Source organism: Mus caroli, unplaced genomic scaffold, assembly GCF_978045245.1.
Source record: "Mus caroli unplaced genomic scaffold, Mus_caroli_1 scaffold_5, whole genome shotgun sequence".
Taxonomy (NCBI): domain Eukaryota; kingdom Metazoa; phylum Chordata; class Mammalia; order Rodentia; family Muridae; genus Mus; species Mus caroli.
The window spans coordinates 29,352,313-29,369,243 of NW_028227260.1; the positions used below are offsets into that span (position 1 = coordinate 29,352,313).

Sequence of the window (16,931 nt, forward strand, 5' to 3'; positions counted from 1 at the left end):
ATCAAATATCTCTTAACCTTGACTTCCTAGTATTTTTGTTTAGCTGTTCAACTGAATCTCCTAAGAGCCTAAAAGCAGAGAGGATGAGAGAAAGAAAGAAAACAAACTCCACTTACCATGTTGAAGAACCCATGACCACCTCCCAGTAGTGGCAGCCACTGTCGATGAATATATTTCCTGCTGCCCCATAACACCCTGTGCCACTAAATCTCTCCGGAGTGTGGCTCTTCTTCAGAGAGCTCTCATCCTTCTCCATCTGCAATCCATCATTGGAGATCTTCAACTTCTTGTGAGTCATTTTGGGATCTAGTTTAAATGGTTGGCCTGAAAAAAAAAAGTGAAAGAGAGGGGGGAAAACCCATGATGAAACATCATCGTGATGAACTGTACCTTTCCCCTCCAAGACCATTATTAGCAGAGGATCTCCAATGATGATCTAGGTTGGCTACAGTTTGAACTATATTACTAAAGCACGCAAGAGTGTCAAGTTGCAACTAAGTAAGATTTCGCCCTCCTATAGAATAGCCTTCATGCATTATTTTCCCTCTCTGTAAAAAATGTGGGTATCTCATTTTGCTGGAAGTCATATTCCAATCACAGAGGAGAAAGTGTTCCCATCATGTATTATGATATTAAAAGGGACCACTCGAAGTCTCACATCCTCAATCCATCCTCAATCCATCATTAGAGAGCTTCACCTTCTTGGGAGTCATTTTGGGATCTAGTTTAAACTGTTGGCCTGAAAAAAAATGTAAAAGAATGTTTTATTTTCCCAAGTGGCTTAAGATTTAGGTAAATTTTTAAGGAGTGTTACAATGTTTGAAGTAAGAAAGTCTGTCTTAATGAGGCAACTGCTCACAAAAAAAAAAAGAAGAAGAAGAAGAAGTGAGAAAAACTCAGCAACAGGAGATGCTTGCTTTCGTGAAATCGGAGTGCACATATAATTAGGTAACTTTGTTAGAGTGGCTGTTCCATCATCGATGATGAAAGATAGCATGTGCTTCAGTTCAGAGACCCTTATAACCATGCGACTAAAACACTGTCCCGTGACCCTGAGTGCTGGGTATGGAAAGAGCTTTAGTGTGCGGTATGCCTCTGTGATAGACACTGTGTGTTTATTCCGCAGCCATTCCTCATCTTTTTCCCCTCTCTCACTCAGTCTTCCAGCCACCCTTGCTGCTAGGAATAGTTAATAGGAAGGAAACTGAAGTCAAGCAGATTGGAAGAACATTCTGATTAAGCACTTTTTTCATTGATTAAAAGATTGCCAACGTTTTCCCTTCTTCTTCCTGTCTTGAAGGGAAATATGGCATCAGAGGCTGCACTGGCCATCTTGTGGCCTGGTGGGTAAACACAAAGAAAGAGCTTACATGGGATCTCAGAGCTGCTATATTAGCCATGAGCAGGTTGCCTTCAAACTTCTTGCAATGTGTGACAGGAAGTTTAAAAAAAGACAAACAAACAAAAACCACTATTCACGTAAACTCCTTGGAAATCTTGCTAGAACTCTTGTCGGTTTTGCTCAAGAGCACTCCTAAAACTATGGCTTCTCTGTGGTAGAGCTTTGCTGGATCATCACAAGTAATGCTCGTCGACTCAATTTTCTCCCAAGCATGGGAGACAGGGGTGGAAGGCAGAGAAAACCCTTCCCTAACCTCATTCCAAGCCATGAGCTACGCTATACATCTCTTAGTCCACAAACACCCATGGGCACCAACAAACCCTTTAAATAAAGCACAAACTACCACAATAAATTCCCTCGACTCAGTGCCACTACTCTGGGAGTCCCCTCAGGCTAAGTGTCCTCCTTGACACAGAGAGAAAAGGAGTCTTTCCTCCTGAAATCACCACAACTTACTGTTTGTTTTTAGTCTGGTGGGTTCGCTGTTCCGGCTGCCTGCTTGATTTATGGCTTTCACGATAAAGATGTAGCGTGTCCCACTCTGGAGTCCATGAACTGTGTAATGGTTCTGCTTAATGTTGGGCACAATCATCCAGCTATCCACTGAATTGTACAGACCTGTGAAGTAGGGAAAGACAAAAGTATCATCCAACAGGTTAAAAAAAAGTCAGGATTTAAAAAAAAAATACACTGAAAATCAATTATAAACCACCTACATGAATTCATTTTCTTTTGAGCCTTGAAAGATATAATGAGATGAACTGGCACTTATGAGTTCACTAATTATTATTTTCCACGCACTTAAAAGAGTTGTACCAGGCTTCTGGCATCTAGCAACCACTGACAAAAGCTAGGGTATATTGTTTTTATGCCAAAGAACACAAATAGTAGAATCCTCACAGTTATGGACTATCTGGATCTTTACCACTAAAATCTGTTTCTGTGTGAACTAAGTCTGGTCTTGGATAGATGGAAAAATTCCTGTACAGAACTCAGTATCATGAACATTCAGAGCAGAAGGGACACCTAGACATGAATCCCCTTCATCTTTCGGAGTAAACAATAATGGAAGGAAAGTGACTTGTCCGTGGTCATAGATGAAGCTTTTATCTTTTTATCCTATTTCAGTGATGATTGCACTGCATCACTGTGGGGAGGGTGTGAATGACAATGTGCCTTTGTCCCTGTATGACAGTGAGACTTTCAGAGCCACATTACCCTGCCTTTCCACCTCATCTTCACCCTTCCTTACCAAATTTGCTAGACTTCAAAAGAAGCCAAGATGACTTGACAAAGTAGGGTAGAATCTTCTTGCTCTGATAGGATGTTTGGTTTTTTGTTTGTTTGTTTGTTTTGGTTTGGTTTGTTTTCTACCTCTTCCTGACTCAATCCCCATCCCATATTCTTCTTGGGTCACGTGGTCGAGAATTGTATTATTATCCAAAAGGTTTTTCTTTCTGCCCAAGCAAGGAAAAGGACCTCAAGAATGCTTTTGCTTTTGAAAATAATCTTGAGACTATAGATATAGTGACTTAAACAGGATGAAATATATTTAATTAAAAGTATTTGACTAGTTTTTGGTAAAATGAATACTGATACTCTATTCTGACGGGTTCTTCTTTTTTTCTCTTTGGCTTCTCTCTTCTGTTATCCATTTCTCAGTTGGTTTAACATTTTAAAAATACAATTCTACTTGAAGATGGAAAGGAAAGGTCATGGAAAATGAGGACCAATTTAAGTCATTGTTATAGAGTTCGAATGAAGAATTGAGTGAGATTAAAAATTAGAAATAGTATTGTGAATATTTTACAAGGGAGTTGATCAAGAGATTCATAATTAATTCAAGGTATGCTGAAAAGGCCAAAATTAATACTAAAAATTGAGACATAAATTTGAGCATGGTGGTACATACCTGTAATCCCAGCACCTCAGAGGTAGAGGCAGGAGGGTCAGGCTTTCATGGTCAGCCTTGACTATAGAGCAACTTCTGGGCTCAGGCAAGGCTATCTCAAAAGGTCAAACAACAACCAAACAAACAAAAATCATAATGAGGGAACAAAAAGATGTACTACAGAAATAGGACAAAGCATTGATTGAGAGGAGGCTGGAGAGATGGCTCTTTAATTCCCATAACTGCCTGTCACTCCAGTTCCAGGGAATCTCACCCCTTTACACCAATGCACGTAAAACACACGTGAATAAATTAAAAAAGAATTGATTGAGATATTAAATGACTCTTGTCTTCTTGTGAAAAAAGGATAAGGATCAGAACAAAACTTTTTCTTAACTGGAAACCACTGGACAGTATGGGCAATAAATTACGGGAAAACCTGTATCACAAAGAAGAAACCAGTCTCTCAAAAATTTAAAACACAAAAACAGCTACAAATTTTCTACATGTGAAGTACTATATAGTTGTAAAAGAAGACTGAGGATGCTCTCTATGAGCTGATAGGGAAACACTGCTAACTGGAAAAGTCTAATTACAAAAGAGCATAAAGATTCTATAGTATTTTTGCAGAAAGGCAAAGAATAAATCATATTACATTTTCTTGGACTTCCAAAACCTATAACAATGGTAGCAATAACCAAGATGATAACAAAGTCGGTCACTTACAAAGGATGAGGGTGGAGGGAAAAGGGATACCAGAAAAAAAGGAAATCCCCATGAGTATACTTTTTTGCATATTTCCCTTTTAAGAAAAATTTCATTAAAATAAGTGCAAAAACTAAAACTCTATCAATAAATTATAATTTCACATTTAAAAATTACATAGCAGTTCAAAAGGTTAAAATTAAATCAACAAAAAAGTGGAGGAAAGATGAGACTAAAGGCAAAGTGAAACAAATTAAATCCACTATATTTTAAAGGCATAATGACCATGGAACATGCAGATGAGGGAAGAACTGTTTAAGTACCCTCCCATGCAACTACATACTCAGTCCCTGAGCAAATCAGTTCTGAAAATAGTTTAGACATATTGCCGGGTTGAGCAAATATGTATTCATGTTCTTGAGACCCCAAATTCTTACCACGGAGAAAAGAACATGCATATGGAAAGGGTGAAGGCAAGAAAGAACTCATGGAGATGAGTTAGAAGTGGGTGGTCTTGATCTGTCTGCATGCTGTCTGGCTGCAGTTTCCTCCTATTTCAAACTTTCCCTCCAGGAGAAATCCGGAGCTCAAGTGACCCAGGAGATAAACAAAACATCACATGTCTAGGAAAATGGAAGATTCTCTAGCCTCCCACCCTCACGTTGGCAGTTCTATAAATGGAGTAAACAACTACTGGGGAAGGAGACATAGAGCAGCCAAGGTGTGGAGGAGAGACCACTGAGGAACTGCCTGCAAGCTGTGCTCAAAGCTCCAGGCTTGCAACTTTCCTAAGCCATGAGCTATCTTGGGTGAGATACAGTTGCTTTTTTGAGCCATCCCTGTTTTTCCAAGTAACCTTTTACCCATACTCTTAATATTTACTCCAATAAAAATGCATTGGTTCAGCAAGTTGGACTTTGGTGCAATCATTTCTTTGGCCTACTGTGCATTCCCTTTCTGGGGTGAATAGTTTGTGTGTGTGTGTGTGTGTGTGTGTGTGTGTGTGTGTGTGTGTGTGTGTGTGTGTGTGTTGGTGAGTGCTGTTGCTCGAGTAAAGCTGCTCACAGAGCACTGTATGACTTGTAAAATATGTACAGTTAGCCCAACTTTCTCTGTGCATTCTGCATTCAAGGATTCAACCAACTACAGATTTTAATGTGTTTTAAAAAAAGATTTCTTTTTATTTTGTGGATGTTTTGCTTACATGTATATATGTGCACCAAGTGTATGGAGTACCCACAGAGACTAGAAGAGAGTGTCAAATCCCCTGGAATTTGAGTTACAGATAGTTGTAAGCTGCCATGTGAATGCTGGGAAATGAATCTGGGTCCTCAGTAAAAAGAGCTAGTACTCTTAATCACCAAGACATCTCTCCAGACCCTCAAAACTATAGATTTAAAGATTTGAGATAGAACCTTACCATATAACCCAGGCTGGCCTAAAATTTCCTATATAGGCTAGGCTGTCCTTCAATTCATAATCCTTCAACATTAACAATATAATAACTATTTACAGAATTTATATTTTACTAGACACTATAAATAGTCTAGAAATGACTTAACATATACTGGAAGATGGCTATAGGTTGTATGCAAATATTACACCATTTTATGTAGGGATCTGAGCATTTACAGATTCTGGTATCCTCAGGAGGTCATATAACCAATTCCACATGAATACTAACAGGCTTCCATATTTGCATATATATGTAAACATATGTAGAGAATGCACATAAGTATATGTGGTGGTTTGAATGAGAATGTCCCTATAGGCTCAGATGTTTGAATACTTGGTCCCCAGTTGGTGTCACTGTCTGGATAGGTTTAGGAGGTATAGTCTTGCTGGAAGAAGTATGTCACTGGGGCTTTTAAGAAACTATGTGCTTGGGCTGTAGAGATGGCTCAGGGGTTAAGAGCACTAACTGCTCTTACAGAGGTCCAGAGTTCAAATCCCAGCAACCACATGGTAGCTCACAACCATCTGCACTGAAATCTGAAGCCCTCTTCTGGTGTGTCTGAAGACAGCTACAGTGTACTTAGATATAATAAATAAATAATTTTTTTTTAAGCTATGTGCCATTCAGAGGTCACTCTCTTGGCTTCTTGTTTGTAGTTTAAGATGTGAGCTATCAGCCTGCTATCAGCCTGCTGCCATACTTTAGCCATCAGACTCTAAGCCACTGGAGCTGTAAGCCCAAATAAACTGTTCATCTGTAAGTTGCCTGGCCATGGTATATTATCATAACAGTAGAGAAGTAACAAGTTAGTATATTACGTGTGTGTGTGTGTGTGTGTGTGTGTGTGTGTGTGTGTGTACTACTAAGGTTTTAGTTTTTCATACCACTGTCCTACTAAAAGTAGCCAGGGCTCCTGGGAATATAGCTGATTTGAAGGTTTGGACAGGATAAAGTTAAAATGAGTCTGCAATATTTTTTGTTAGGCCAGAAAGCAAACAAAATGCTCACAAAAAGGACAGGAAAATATGGCACACCTCTAGAAATGTCTTGAAAGGCTCTCACTGCCTAAATCTGGGACATTTACACAAGAAAAAATGAAGGTACTAAAGAATTCTAAATCATTGATGAAAATGCATCTGTGAGTCTCTCCTGATGAATAAATAAAAAAGATGAAATAGGGAGAGAGGCTCTTGCTACACAAAATATCGAGTGACAGTTTGTAAGTATGGGAGCGAGTTCTCCGCTGGGAAACTTCATTTCACAATCATCATGTAAAGACTGGAGAGAGCAACATCATCAGTTGATGCTCAGTTAGGGGTAAGAGTCGGGTGAGATGGCGTTGAGGAAGAAGCAGGATATTTTGTATAATTTTAAAGCATCACCATACAGACTGCTTACTGGTAGTAAAAGAAAAAAAAACACAAAGTACATAATTTAAAAAGTCAGGGAACATAGTGATAAGATATGTAAAATTAGCATCAATAATGTAGTGTAAATCGACATTACATACCTCTGGATATGACATTCTAAGAAGTATACTGTTGCTGTTATATTCTATCACATATGCACTATTCCAACTAGGCATGCAAATAAAATGAATGCATATGACTTGAATATAACTGTGAGGAAGTATCAGATAAATTAAGAAAAAGTGTAAGAAGAGATAGGGTCTTCCTATGTAGCCCAGGCAGGTCTTGAGCTGTAATCCTCCTGAATCAAACTGCTTGTGCTGGAATTAGTGATGTGTACCAGTACATCTAGAAAATGGGCATTGTTTTATATGTCAAAAACTATCAAAGACAAAGAATGATTGAGGAAGTCTACTGGGCTAAAAGAAAGCTAAATATATGATAATTACATCCTACCTTATAAAGGTCAATGATGGACTCTTTATATATTATAATCAATATTATTGAACTAATTGTCAAACCTAGAATGTAAATGGGAAGCTATATAAGAGAATTATATGGTTGTTAACTTTTTGAGACAAGAGTCTCATTATGCAGCTCTGGCTGGGCTTGAACTCACAAAGAACCACAAGCCTCTGATATTGAATTTCTAAAAGTTGACAGATGTGTAAAGGATTAGGGGACACTGGAAAAGAGGAAGCAGGAATAATGTAAGAGCCAGAAGATAGCAACCAAGTCTTCTGGGCAAGACTAAGGCAGTGTAATCAGAACTCACAGTAGGTGTGGAAGCTTCCACTGAATCTGCATAAGAATGGGCCTGTCAGAGTTCAGGGCTTGTCAGTTCTAGGGGCTTTCATATTTTCTTCTGGCCTTACAAACACCAGGGATGCACAAATATATATTAAAAAGTGAAGAGTGTTCTTTGTGCTAGTATTGGAATTTTTATTTTAAAATCATTCTTATTTATTTGTGTGTGTGTGTGTGTGTGTGTGTGTGTGTGTGTGTGTGTGTGTGTGTGTAGGCCAGAGGACTCTCCTGGGTGTCATTCTTCAGGCTCTGTCTATTATTTTTTTTACTGATATAGAGTCTCTCAGTGGTGTGGAACTAATCAAATGGGCTAGGTTGTCTGGCCAGCAAGCCTGGGGACTGAACTCAGGTTCTAAGATTGTAATGGTGAATATATGATTCTGTGGGTATCAATAAGACTTGGTGCGATGGGACCAACACGTGAATTATGTAAATAAAAATACACTTCATAGTCAACGAAAAATGTCAAAATATGGAAATGTAAGAGACAGGATGAATGTGTGTGATGGAGACAAATGTATTACTGAAAAGATAAATTGATAAAGTTCTAACTTTGTGGCAATGTGCTACAGACTGCCTGACTAGACAAACTTTCTGTCCAATGATTTTGTAATGCAAAGGAAAACACTGAACCAAAAGGACCTGTTGGGATTCTCATTCAGCTAAGGGCATATCGCCTGGAACCTTATTGACTGTGATCATTTCTAATGAGAAGAGGTGATAGGAAGCGCTCAGAATCCAGGGGGTAACGTCTGGATGGGGAGGGAGATCTACCTCTTGTGACCAGGTAGGGTGATATATGCCTATAATCCTGTACTCTGGGAGATGGAGGCAAGATTACTATGAGTCACAGGTGAACCAGGGTTCCATTGCAAAACCCTACCTCAAAACAAAAAGAAAACAAAAGGAAAAAATAAGAGGAGGGGGGAAGAGATAGAAGAGAGGGAGGAAGGGAAGGGAAGGGAAGGGAAGGGAAGGGAAGGGAAGGGAAGGGAAGGGAAGGGAAGGGAAGGGAAGGGAAGGGAAGGGAAGGGAAGGGAAGGGAAGGGAAGGGAAGGGAAGGGAAGGGAAGGGAAGGGAAGGGAAGGGAAGGGAAGGGAAGGGAAGGGAAGGGAAGGGAGGACAAAGGGAAAAAGGAAGTTCTAGATAATGACAATGTGAAACTGTCTCAAGAGAAAGTAGCTGTCAGTGCTGGTGTTCACTCATCCTCAGCAGAGCTGACCGGCTGAGGAGACCAGGACTCTGAATGAGTATTGAGATTTCTTTCTAGTAAAATGGTTGCCCATTGCCTTTAATCCCAGCACTCAGGGAGCAGAGACAAGGGAATCTCTGTGAATTCCAGGCCAATTTGGTCCACACAGTGAGTTCCCAGTCAGTTAGGGCTCCAGAGGAAGGAATCGTCTAAAACAAATTACTCACTGTAGTCTGAATCTTGCTGCAAGGCTTTGCTGTTTGTCATAGCCTATTAAACTTTTCTGTCAATGTTTGAAAGCACAGCAGTCAGGCTGAGAGGGAAAACAAATGTAAGGAAAAATAGAAACCAGCTAAGAAGGATCCAGGCATGACTTGACGCAGAATCAAGGTGACAAGGCAAAATGTCATAAGCAGAAAGTCAAAGGTGCTGAGTTTGAGCCATGTGGAGACAGAACTTATCATACATGGGAATCTCAAGATAATTATTGGCTCGGTAAACATTCAGTAATCAATGTGGCTTCCAAAAATGGTACAGTACAAGAAATATAACCCATTGACTGAGGATGCACTTGAGTTAGTCCAGGGCTTACCTAGTATGAAGAAAGCCCTACATCCCATCTTCAGCACTACATAAAGCTGGGTATGGCCTTACATGCCTATAATCCCAGCACTCAGGCTGTGGTGACAGAAGACTTGGAAGTTCAAGGTCACTCTCACACAGGAAATTGAAGGCCAGCCTGAGCTACTTGAGAGCCTGCCTCAGAGGAGAAAAAAAAAAAAAAAGGATATCCTCTGGGGAAGTTGAAACAGGTTCCAAGTACTCATAGTCCCTGTTGACCCGATGCATGTTTTAAAAGCACTTTGACCAACAGAAGACAAAGCTCATGGTGATAACGGCCCTGAAAAGCAGACTGTATGGGGAACAACTGGAAGAACTAAAAAGGTTGAGTCATAAAAATGAGGGAAGTTAGTAGTGCCATATGAGCTACCTAAAATACCTGAGCAACTGTTCTGTGAGAAAGATGGAATGTTCGTTAATGAGTCACAGAAAGCTTAATGAAGAAAACTCAAGTGGGAAGGCTGACAGTCACAGGTTCTGATCTCAGTCCCATCCTATTTGAGTTCTGTGTCCTTAGGAAACTAACTTAACATCAGCACCAATTTCTCATATAAAAATGGAATCAGTACAATCTCTGAAGACTGAGAGCACTTGAAGACTAAATGGGATAATAGCTGTGCAAATAACAAAGCAGACTGAACACACCGCTTTCTTCTGTCCTTGTTATTTACAAAGAGAAACAGGCCTCCCTTGCGGAAGCACTGGAGATCATTTATAGCAGTCCAGCAATCAAATGGACTGCTTTCATGACAATGAACATTTCCTCACTAGCAATATTCAAAGATATTTACTTGTGAGTAAAGAGAAGACTGGACCAGTTATCTTCTAAGGGCCATTCCAAGGTTAAGATGTGTATAACCTTGTCATTAGTAACAACTCCTTTAGTCCTTCAATTACAAATGACTCTCGGGTTTGTCAGATCTTGAACCTGTTCTCAACTTCTGGGAAATGATTACTCTTCCTCTAGCATGAAGTTAAAGGACACTTCCTCTCTTTGATACTGGCTTCTAGAACACACAGAGTGTACTGTAAGAAGAAACTTATAAGTAAGGCCTTAGAGCTTGTGACTTCATAATCTGAAGAAATGCCCAGAAACGATGGGTACGTGAGCCAAGGGGCTTAGAATAATTTTACTCCTAAATGTCCCCTCATCTCTCCACCCCGGTACTGTCAAAACAAAAACAAAAACCAGAAGTCTGCTTAAGAATTGTCACCAATTAGGAAAAGAAAGCCTATGAGGAGGGTTTATTTGAATAAAGTCTATTCATGCTGGTCTGTGAAGAGAGACATAAATGCAAAGCACAAAGTAACAGAAAATAATATTTTTCAGCTTTGCCAATGCAACTGCTCAGATTCAGTTTTGACTCAGCTTGGATTCCATCGCTTCCCCTTCCCCCCAGTGAAGTGAGGGGAACCTTTCTGCTCAAATCCTACTGACTGCAGCCAATCAGTTAAGTTCCTACTGGGTCTGGTCTTGCTCCAGTTCACTAGGAGGCAAAACCATCCTCACATGTAGGCTGATACAGCCTTTTAAACATCTTTAACTTTGTGACACACTGATGCAGCTTTTTGTTTGTTTGTTTGTTTGTTCATTTGTTTGCTTTTGAAACAGGCCTTAATTACAATTCTATTGCCTCAACTTCCTGCATGTTGGGATTATCAGCATGAGCCACTGGTACCTGGCTCCATCATGCTTTTATATGTACTGGACTTATTTCTGGAAACGAAGAAGTAGCAAAGAGAAGAATGACAGGGCAGAAGACTGATCTACATAGTCATAGACACAAATAGGTAGAATAAAGGAAGCAATGGTCTTTGAACGGAATTTTATTTTAGCATGATAAGAGAGAGAGAGAGAGAGAGAGAGAGAGAGAGAGAGAGAGAGAGAGAGAGAGAGAGATTGATTCACTCACATGGAATGTGGAATGGTGGTGACTTAGCTACCCAGGAACAAATATTAAGTCAATGGAGTGGTATGGATTGAAGAAAAGCTATGGGTTACATAAACCATTAGGGATGATCCCAGTGGCTACCCAGCAAGAAAATACACAACTTGCTTATCAGCCATCAGTAATGTTTTACAATCCCCTGGGGAGCTTGCACTGTCTATGAAAGTCTATACTAAACAACCTCACATGTCTTACAAACACTTGCCTCGTGGCGCACCGGCCAATCTTGAGCAGCTTACTGCTTCCTTACATTTCCTTATCTCTGGCCACAGGCCCCAACTACACCATGACTTACTGATGAAGTTAGCCTGGCCAGTGAATATGGTGTACTGAAGCTCATAGGAGCTGATGCTGAACTCATCGTCTGAGATCCAGTGGACTGTAATGGTGTCATGGGAAGCAGTACAGAGTTCTTCTCGGATAGATGGTGGGTTTGGAGCTGAAAAGGAAACGTGAAGACAATGGTAAGGAAATACTTTGTCTCATCAGAAGTAGTAGGAGTTTTTGTTTCTCGTATTTTTTTTTTCAGTCATGGGGATTAAGTCCATGCCAGACAATCTCAGTACCATGGAGCTACATCCTTAACTCTGAAGAAATGTTCTTAATAGAAAACAACCACCAGACTGAAGCTATGTGCTGAGACTTCAGCTCCCCCCAAACACATTTGTGACAAATATATAAGACTAAGTTATTGTAATGATCTCCCCAGTTTTCATTTAGAATGCCTGTAAAAATGCATCTATACATAGCAAAGCAAAATACTGTTTTCTCATTACATGGACTTCAACCTGTTTTTATTTCAAGATATTTTTTTCCTAAACATTTGACAGTATTTAAACTGCAAATTAATAAGAATTTCCCACCATAAAATGAACATGATAGCCCCCTTATAGATTTGTTATGAGGAATAATGATACAAAATTAATTTACAGTGTATGGAATGAAGCAGATAAGTAATAGCTGCATTGATATAATAACAATATGACTACAAACAAAAAACTTATTGTGTATAGATTTGTCTCAAGAAGTGACTGGTTTTTAATCCTGAAAACAACCAGCATTCTGAACAAGCTGGCATTATTCTTTACTATCTTTTTTTTTTCTTCCTGGATATTTATTAGTCTTTATTTCAGTCATTTTAACAATTGTAGGCTGTCACCTCTGACAGCTATTTGTTATGTGGAAAATGTATCTGGAAAACTAATCCTGAGTCCTAACAGCTCAGGAGAATCATGTGATGCATTATAAGAAATAAAGTTGATTTTTTTAAAAAAATAAATCACTTCTTTTTTGCAGCTATTGAACACTGCTGGTCAAGATCTCTGCTAATGAGCCACAGCCAGAAGTCCACTTTTATGTTACATGAACTAAAACAAAATTGTTTCTAAAGGTACACGTGATTGACCACTATACCAGCTCAAACATATTGATCTTGTCTGGAAAACTACATGTACCAGAAAAAGCTTATTTTTTAAAAAAATTACGGCAAACATTTTTCTTTTCAGTTTACTTTAGACAGAAAGGGTACAGAAGGGAAAAACTAACTACAATGGGGAGGGAAGCACAGCTCTTCCACACCTGTTAAATAGTCTAGCCCCTCCAATAGTTTCTTTTCTCTAGAAAAATCTAAAGCAAAGTTTTCAAAGGCATCATTAAAATTGATGTCTGGAATCAGAACTTGCGAAGATGCAGTTGCCATAGCGACCCTGAAAAGGAAAAAAAAAGGCATCAATACATCAAAATAGGCTTGCAACCTTCATCTAGTGTTTGATTTCTGGTTTAACGAGGTAAAAATAAGTCACTTGTAAGTGAAAATACCATATCTCTGCCTTTCTAACGGAAACAGTTTCCATTTTAATCGTAAGGAACCAATTAAGACTTATACCATATTTACACACATATGTTCATCCCTCAAACACACTCCCCCATCCTGTCTTAATTTTGAGAAGTAAATACAGGATTTTTTCCCCTCTGCATCATTTTCCATCTGGCAGGCAGCATCAAAGTAGACCTCTGCTGGCTTGGTAAGAGCAGTTTAAGATTGCTTTTCTATGTCTCTTTTTTTCATGCTAACTAACAAACCAACATGTTGAGTTAGTATATCTCCATTAATATCATTCATTATTTGATATTTTAAAATATTTATATTTCATTGTTTTGTTCTCTAATTGCATAATACTGTGATAATTATGTCCCCAACTAAGTGTTTCTTTCCTATTTATGTATTTATTTGAAATAAGTTTCACATATTCCAGGCTAGCCTTGAACTTGCTCCATAGCCAAGAATTACTTTGAAATCCTGTTTCTCCTATCTCCTGAGGGTCAGAAAGATGGACATGTGCCACCATGTCCCATTTAGAAGGTGCTGTGGATTCAATCTAAGGCTCTGTGTAAGCTAGGAAAACATTCTGCTAGGTGAGTTACATCTTTAGGTTCAACTGTCCAACTAACTTTAAGACACAGCAATAGGGCTTCTATTTTACTTCCCATCTCTTCTTCTATGGTTCCTAAAACAATGTTGAACACATAGTGAATAAAAAAATGTTGAATGAGTAACTGAATGACTTACGAAAACAATATAATGGTAACATTTATGGAATGCTTAGTATATATAAGGCACTGTGCACAAAAATGAAAATTTTACATAAATTATCTAATTTTCTCCTTACCACAATGTTATATAGTAGAAGATATTTCCATTTTCTAAGTGAGGAAGCATGCACATTTAAAAGCTAAGTAGGCTGTCAAGATCACACATAATAGTAAAAATCAAATTTTAATTGAAGCCATGTTTGTCTGATCTTAAATTCTTTTTCCATAACTATGAATGTTATTCCTAATTTTAACTATACATGTTATGTACGTCAGCAATTCTTATGACCTAATGATTAATAGGGCTTATCTGAGGAAGCTTTTACAGAAATATTCAGGCTTTAGTCCTGTATCAGACCTTCTGAAGCAGTCAATGAAGTCCCTTGTGCAGACAGAGGGCAAGATGGAAGGAAACATTACCTTGCAAACACTACGGAGGTTCTAGTGGACAGAGTAAAATCAGAACGGCAATTTTTATACTGAGCCATTTGTAAGGCAATGAGCAACTGGGCAAATACATATGCTCTGTTGCAGATCTACAAACAATAGCTTTTGACTATTTCTGAAACCGTAGATGTTTCTGGAATAGATTGCATGACAGTAAAAATAAATGGGGGTTATGGATTTTATTTTTGGCTTTGTTTCATTTCGTTGTTTTAACAGAAACTGGTGTGCTTTATGCTGACCTTCGCCTTCCTATGTAGCTGAGGGTGGCCTTGAACCTGTGATCCTCTTCTAATACCTCCTTAGTACTGAGATTAAAGTTGTACAACTGGATGCCCAGCACAGAACAATCTTTTTAAAAAAAAAAAAAGATTTATTTATTTTTATATAAGTACATTGTAGCTGTCTTCAGACGCACCAGAACAGGGCATCAGATCTCATTACAGATGGTTGTGAGCCACCATGTGGCTGCTAGGACTTGAACTCAGGACCTCTGGAAGAGCAGTCAGTGCTCTTAACCACTGAGCCATCTCTCCAGCCCAGCACAAAACAATCTTAAGGTTTCACATTGAACAGCTATTTTTGTAGTATTTGATAAAAAACAATCTTAATGTTAAGTCAGAAAACTGGCCTTAATTTTTTTCCTGGCCTTCCCAATCTTCTTTTACTCATCTACTTATCCATCCATGCATCTACCCAAAAGTTATTAAGCAAAATTAATGTGCCGGGCAGTGTGCTCCATTCTACAGGTACTCAAGGAAACAAGTTTGCTGTGATCCACGTGTTCAATGAGCTCACAGGTCATGGGGAATAGAGACCTTAAATGGGCAATGCAAGGAGGGTATGGGAAACACACGTCATCTAACAGAAACATGGGACCAAGGACAAATCTCCCCAGAGCAAGTTCAGTTTTATTTTGGGTTTTGGTTTGGTTTTTGGTGTATGCTTGTTTGTTTGCTGGTTTGTTTCCTTAAGACAGGGTTTCTCTGTGAAGCCCGAGCTCTCCTGGAACTCTACCACCCTGGCCTCAAACTCAGAGATCCACCTACCTCTGTCTCTTCAGTACTGAGATTAAAGTCATGCGCCACTGTGCCAGGCTAGAAGCTACTCTTAAGCCATGACCTACATGATGATCAATTAACAAAGGCTTAAAGGGTAGAGAATGAAGCAGAATCATGTGGAATATTATATGTTATGTATTTAACTTGAGCCTTTAACCTAAAAATAAGAATAGGGGCCACTGGAGCAATTTGGGTAAAGGAATAATGTGCATAAATATATTTTAACAACAGTTTTAAAGCTGTAGTGGAAGAAGTGAGTGTGAGCTTCTCATGTGAGAATCCCCCTTGAATGCCTTAGCAGTGGACTTGTTAAGTCGCCTAGGAATAAGCAGTAAGTGAGGTGGGAATGCAGCAGGACAGTGGGACAGGGACATGAGGGACTATCTTCTGGAAGCTGTCAACTGTTAAGGAATCTCACACTCAGCACCACAGTTACAGTAAAAGGCACATCTTACCACCCTTGTACAACCTGCAGAGCCCTGGTTTTACCTGATCAGGTTGAACTCTTACCCAAGGCTCCTACAGAGCCATTCCATTCTTCTCCTTATTAAAACGAAGAAAAGAGACAGAGGAGGGGTGTTCCCTTTGAAACACCTTGATGTATATAATTTCAAAAACCTCCAAAATCTTATATTGAGCTACTACTAAGGCATTCAAGGGGGTTTCTCGCATGAGAAGCTCAGGCTGACGCTCACATGTGTGTTTCACCCTTTCCCTGAACACTTTTCTATTAACACCCCAAAGGTCAAATCTATGTCAAACGCTCTTCCTGATAAACTCCAACTCTGCTTCAGACTGACTCCATCTGAAATTCTGCTTGCAGTCAAAAACCTTGGCTTCATTTGAGTGCAGGTCTCAGAAAAGAACTCAGGCTGCTACTGGTGACATTCTAGTGCCTTGTCTCCTGCCAGAATCCCACTGTCTGTGACAGGGCACAAGAGTGTAATCAAAAGTGAAAAAGGAGTAGAGGACTTATTAAGCAGTCACAAATCCCCGGGTTGAATCCACTGATTTACTGTACACACACACACACACGAATAAAGTTCATTCAAAAATCATGGAAACAACAGTGCCTTGAGATGGGCAATGAATCACGGTGCTTGCTGCCTCACTGCCTGAGTGTGATCTCCAGAGCCCACACAGTGAAAGCACACCATCAGCTCTCAGAAGTTGTTTTCTGACCTCACACATGCCCACTGAGAGACGCATAGATAAATAATAAATAAATAAATAATGTAAACATTAAATGACAGCAGCAGCAACACAAAAACAAGCCAGATGTGTTGCATACCTGTCACTCCAGAACTCAAGCAGCTGGATTTCCACAAATTTGAGGCCAGCATGGACTACAGGGGATATTCTAGGTCACCAAAACCTGGAGCTTTTTTTTTTTTTTTTTTTT

At 39.3% G+C, this 16,931-nt stretch overlaps 1 protein-coding gene across 3 annotated transcripts in view; it reads right to left on the reverse strand.

Moving 5' to 3' along the window:
* Nucleotides 1-16,931, reverse strand: part of Mid2 (midline 2) — a 98,524-nt gene that overhangs the window by 4,453 nt on the left and 77,140 nt on the right. For 2 of the 3 annotated variants that reach the window (XM_029473305.2, XM_021153072.3), the window contains exons 6-9: nucleotides 13,011-13,138; nucleotides 11,638-11,871; nucleotides 1,859-2,020; nucleotides 117-324 (exon numbers count right to left, since the gene is read on the reverse strand). In XM_029473305.2, coding sequence (XP_029329165.1) covers nucleotides 117-324; nucleotides 1,859-2,020; nucleotides 11,638-11,871; nucleotides 13,011-13,138 — 732 coding nt within the window. The remainder of the gene's footprint in view (nucleotides 1-116; nucleotides 325-1,858; nucleotides 2,021-11,637; nucleotides 11,872-13,010; nucleotides 13,139-16,931) is intronic. The other variant, XM_021153074.3, reaches the window with a different exon arrangement.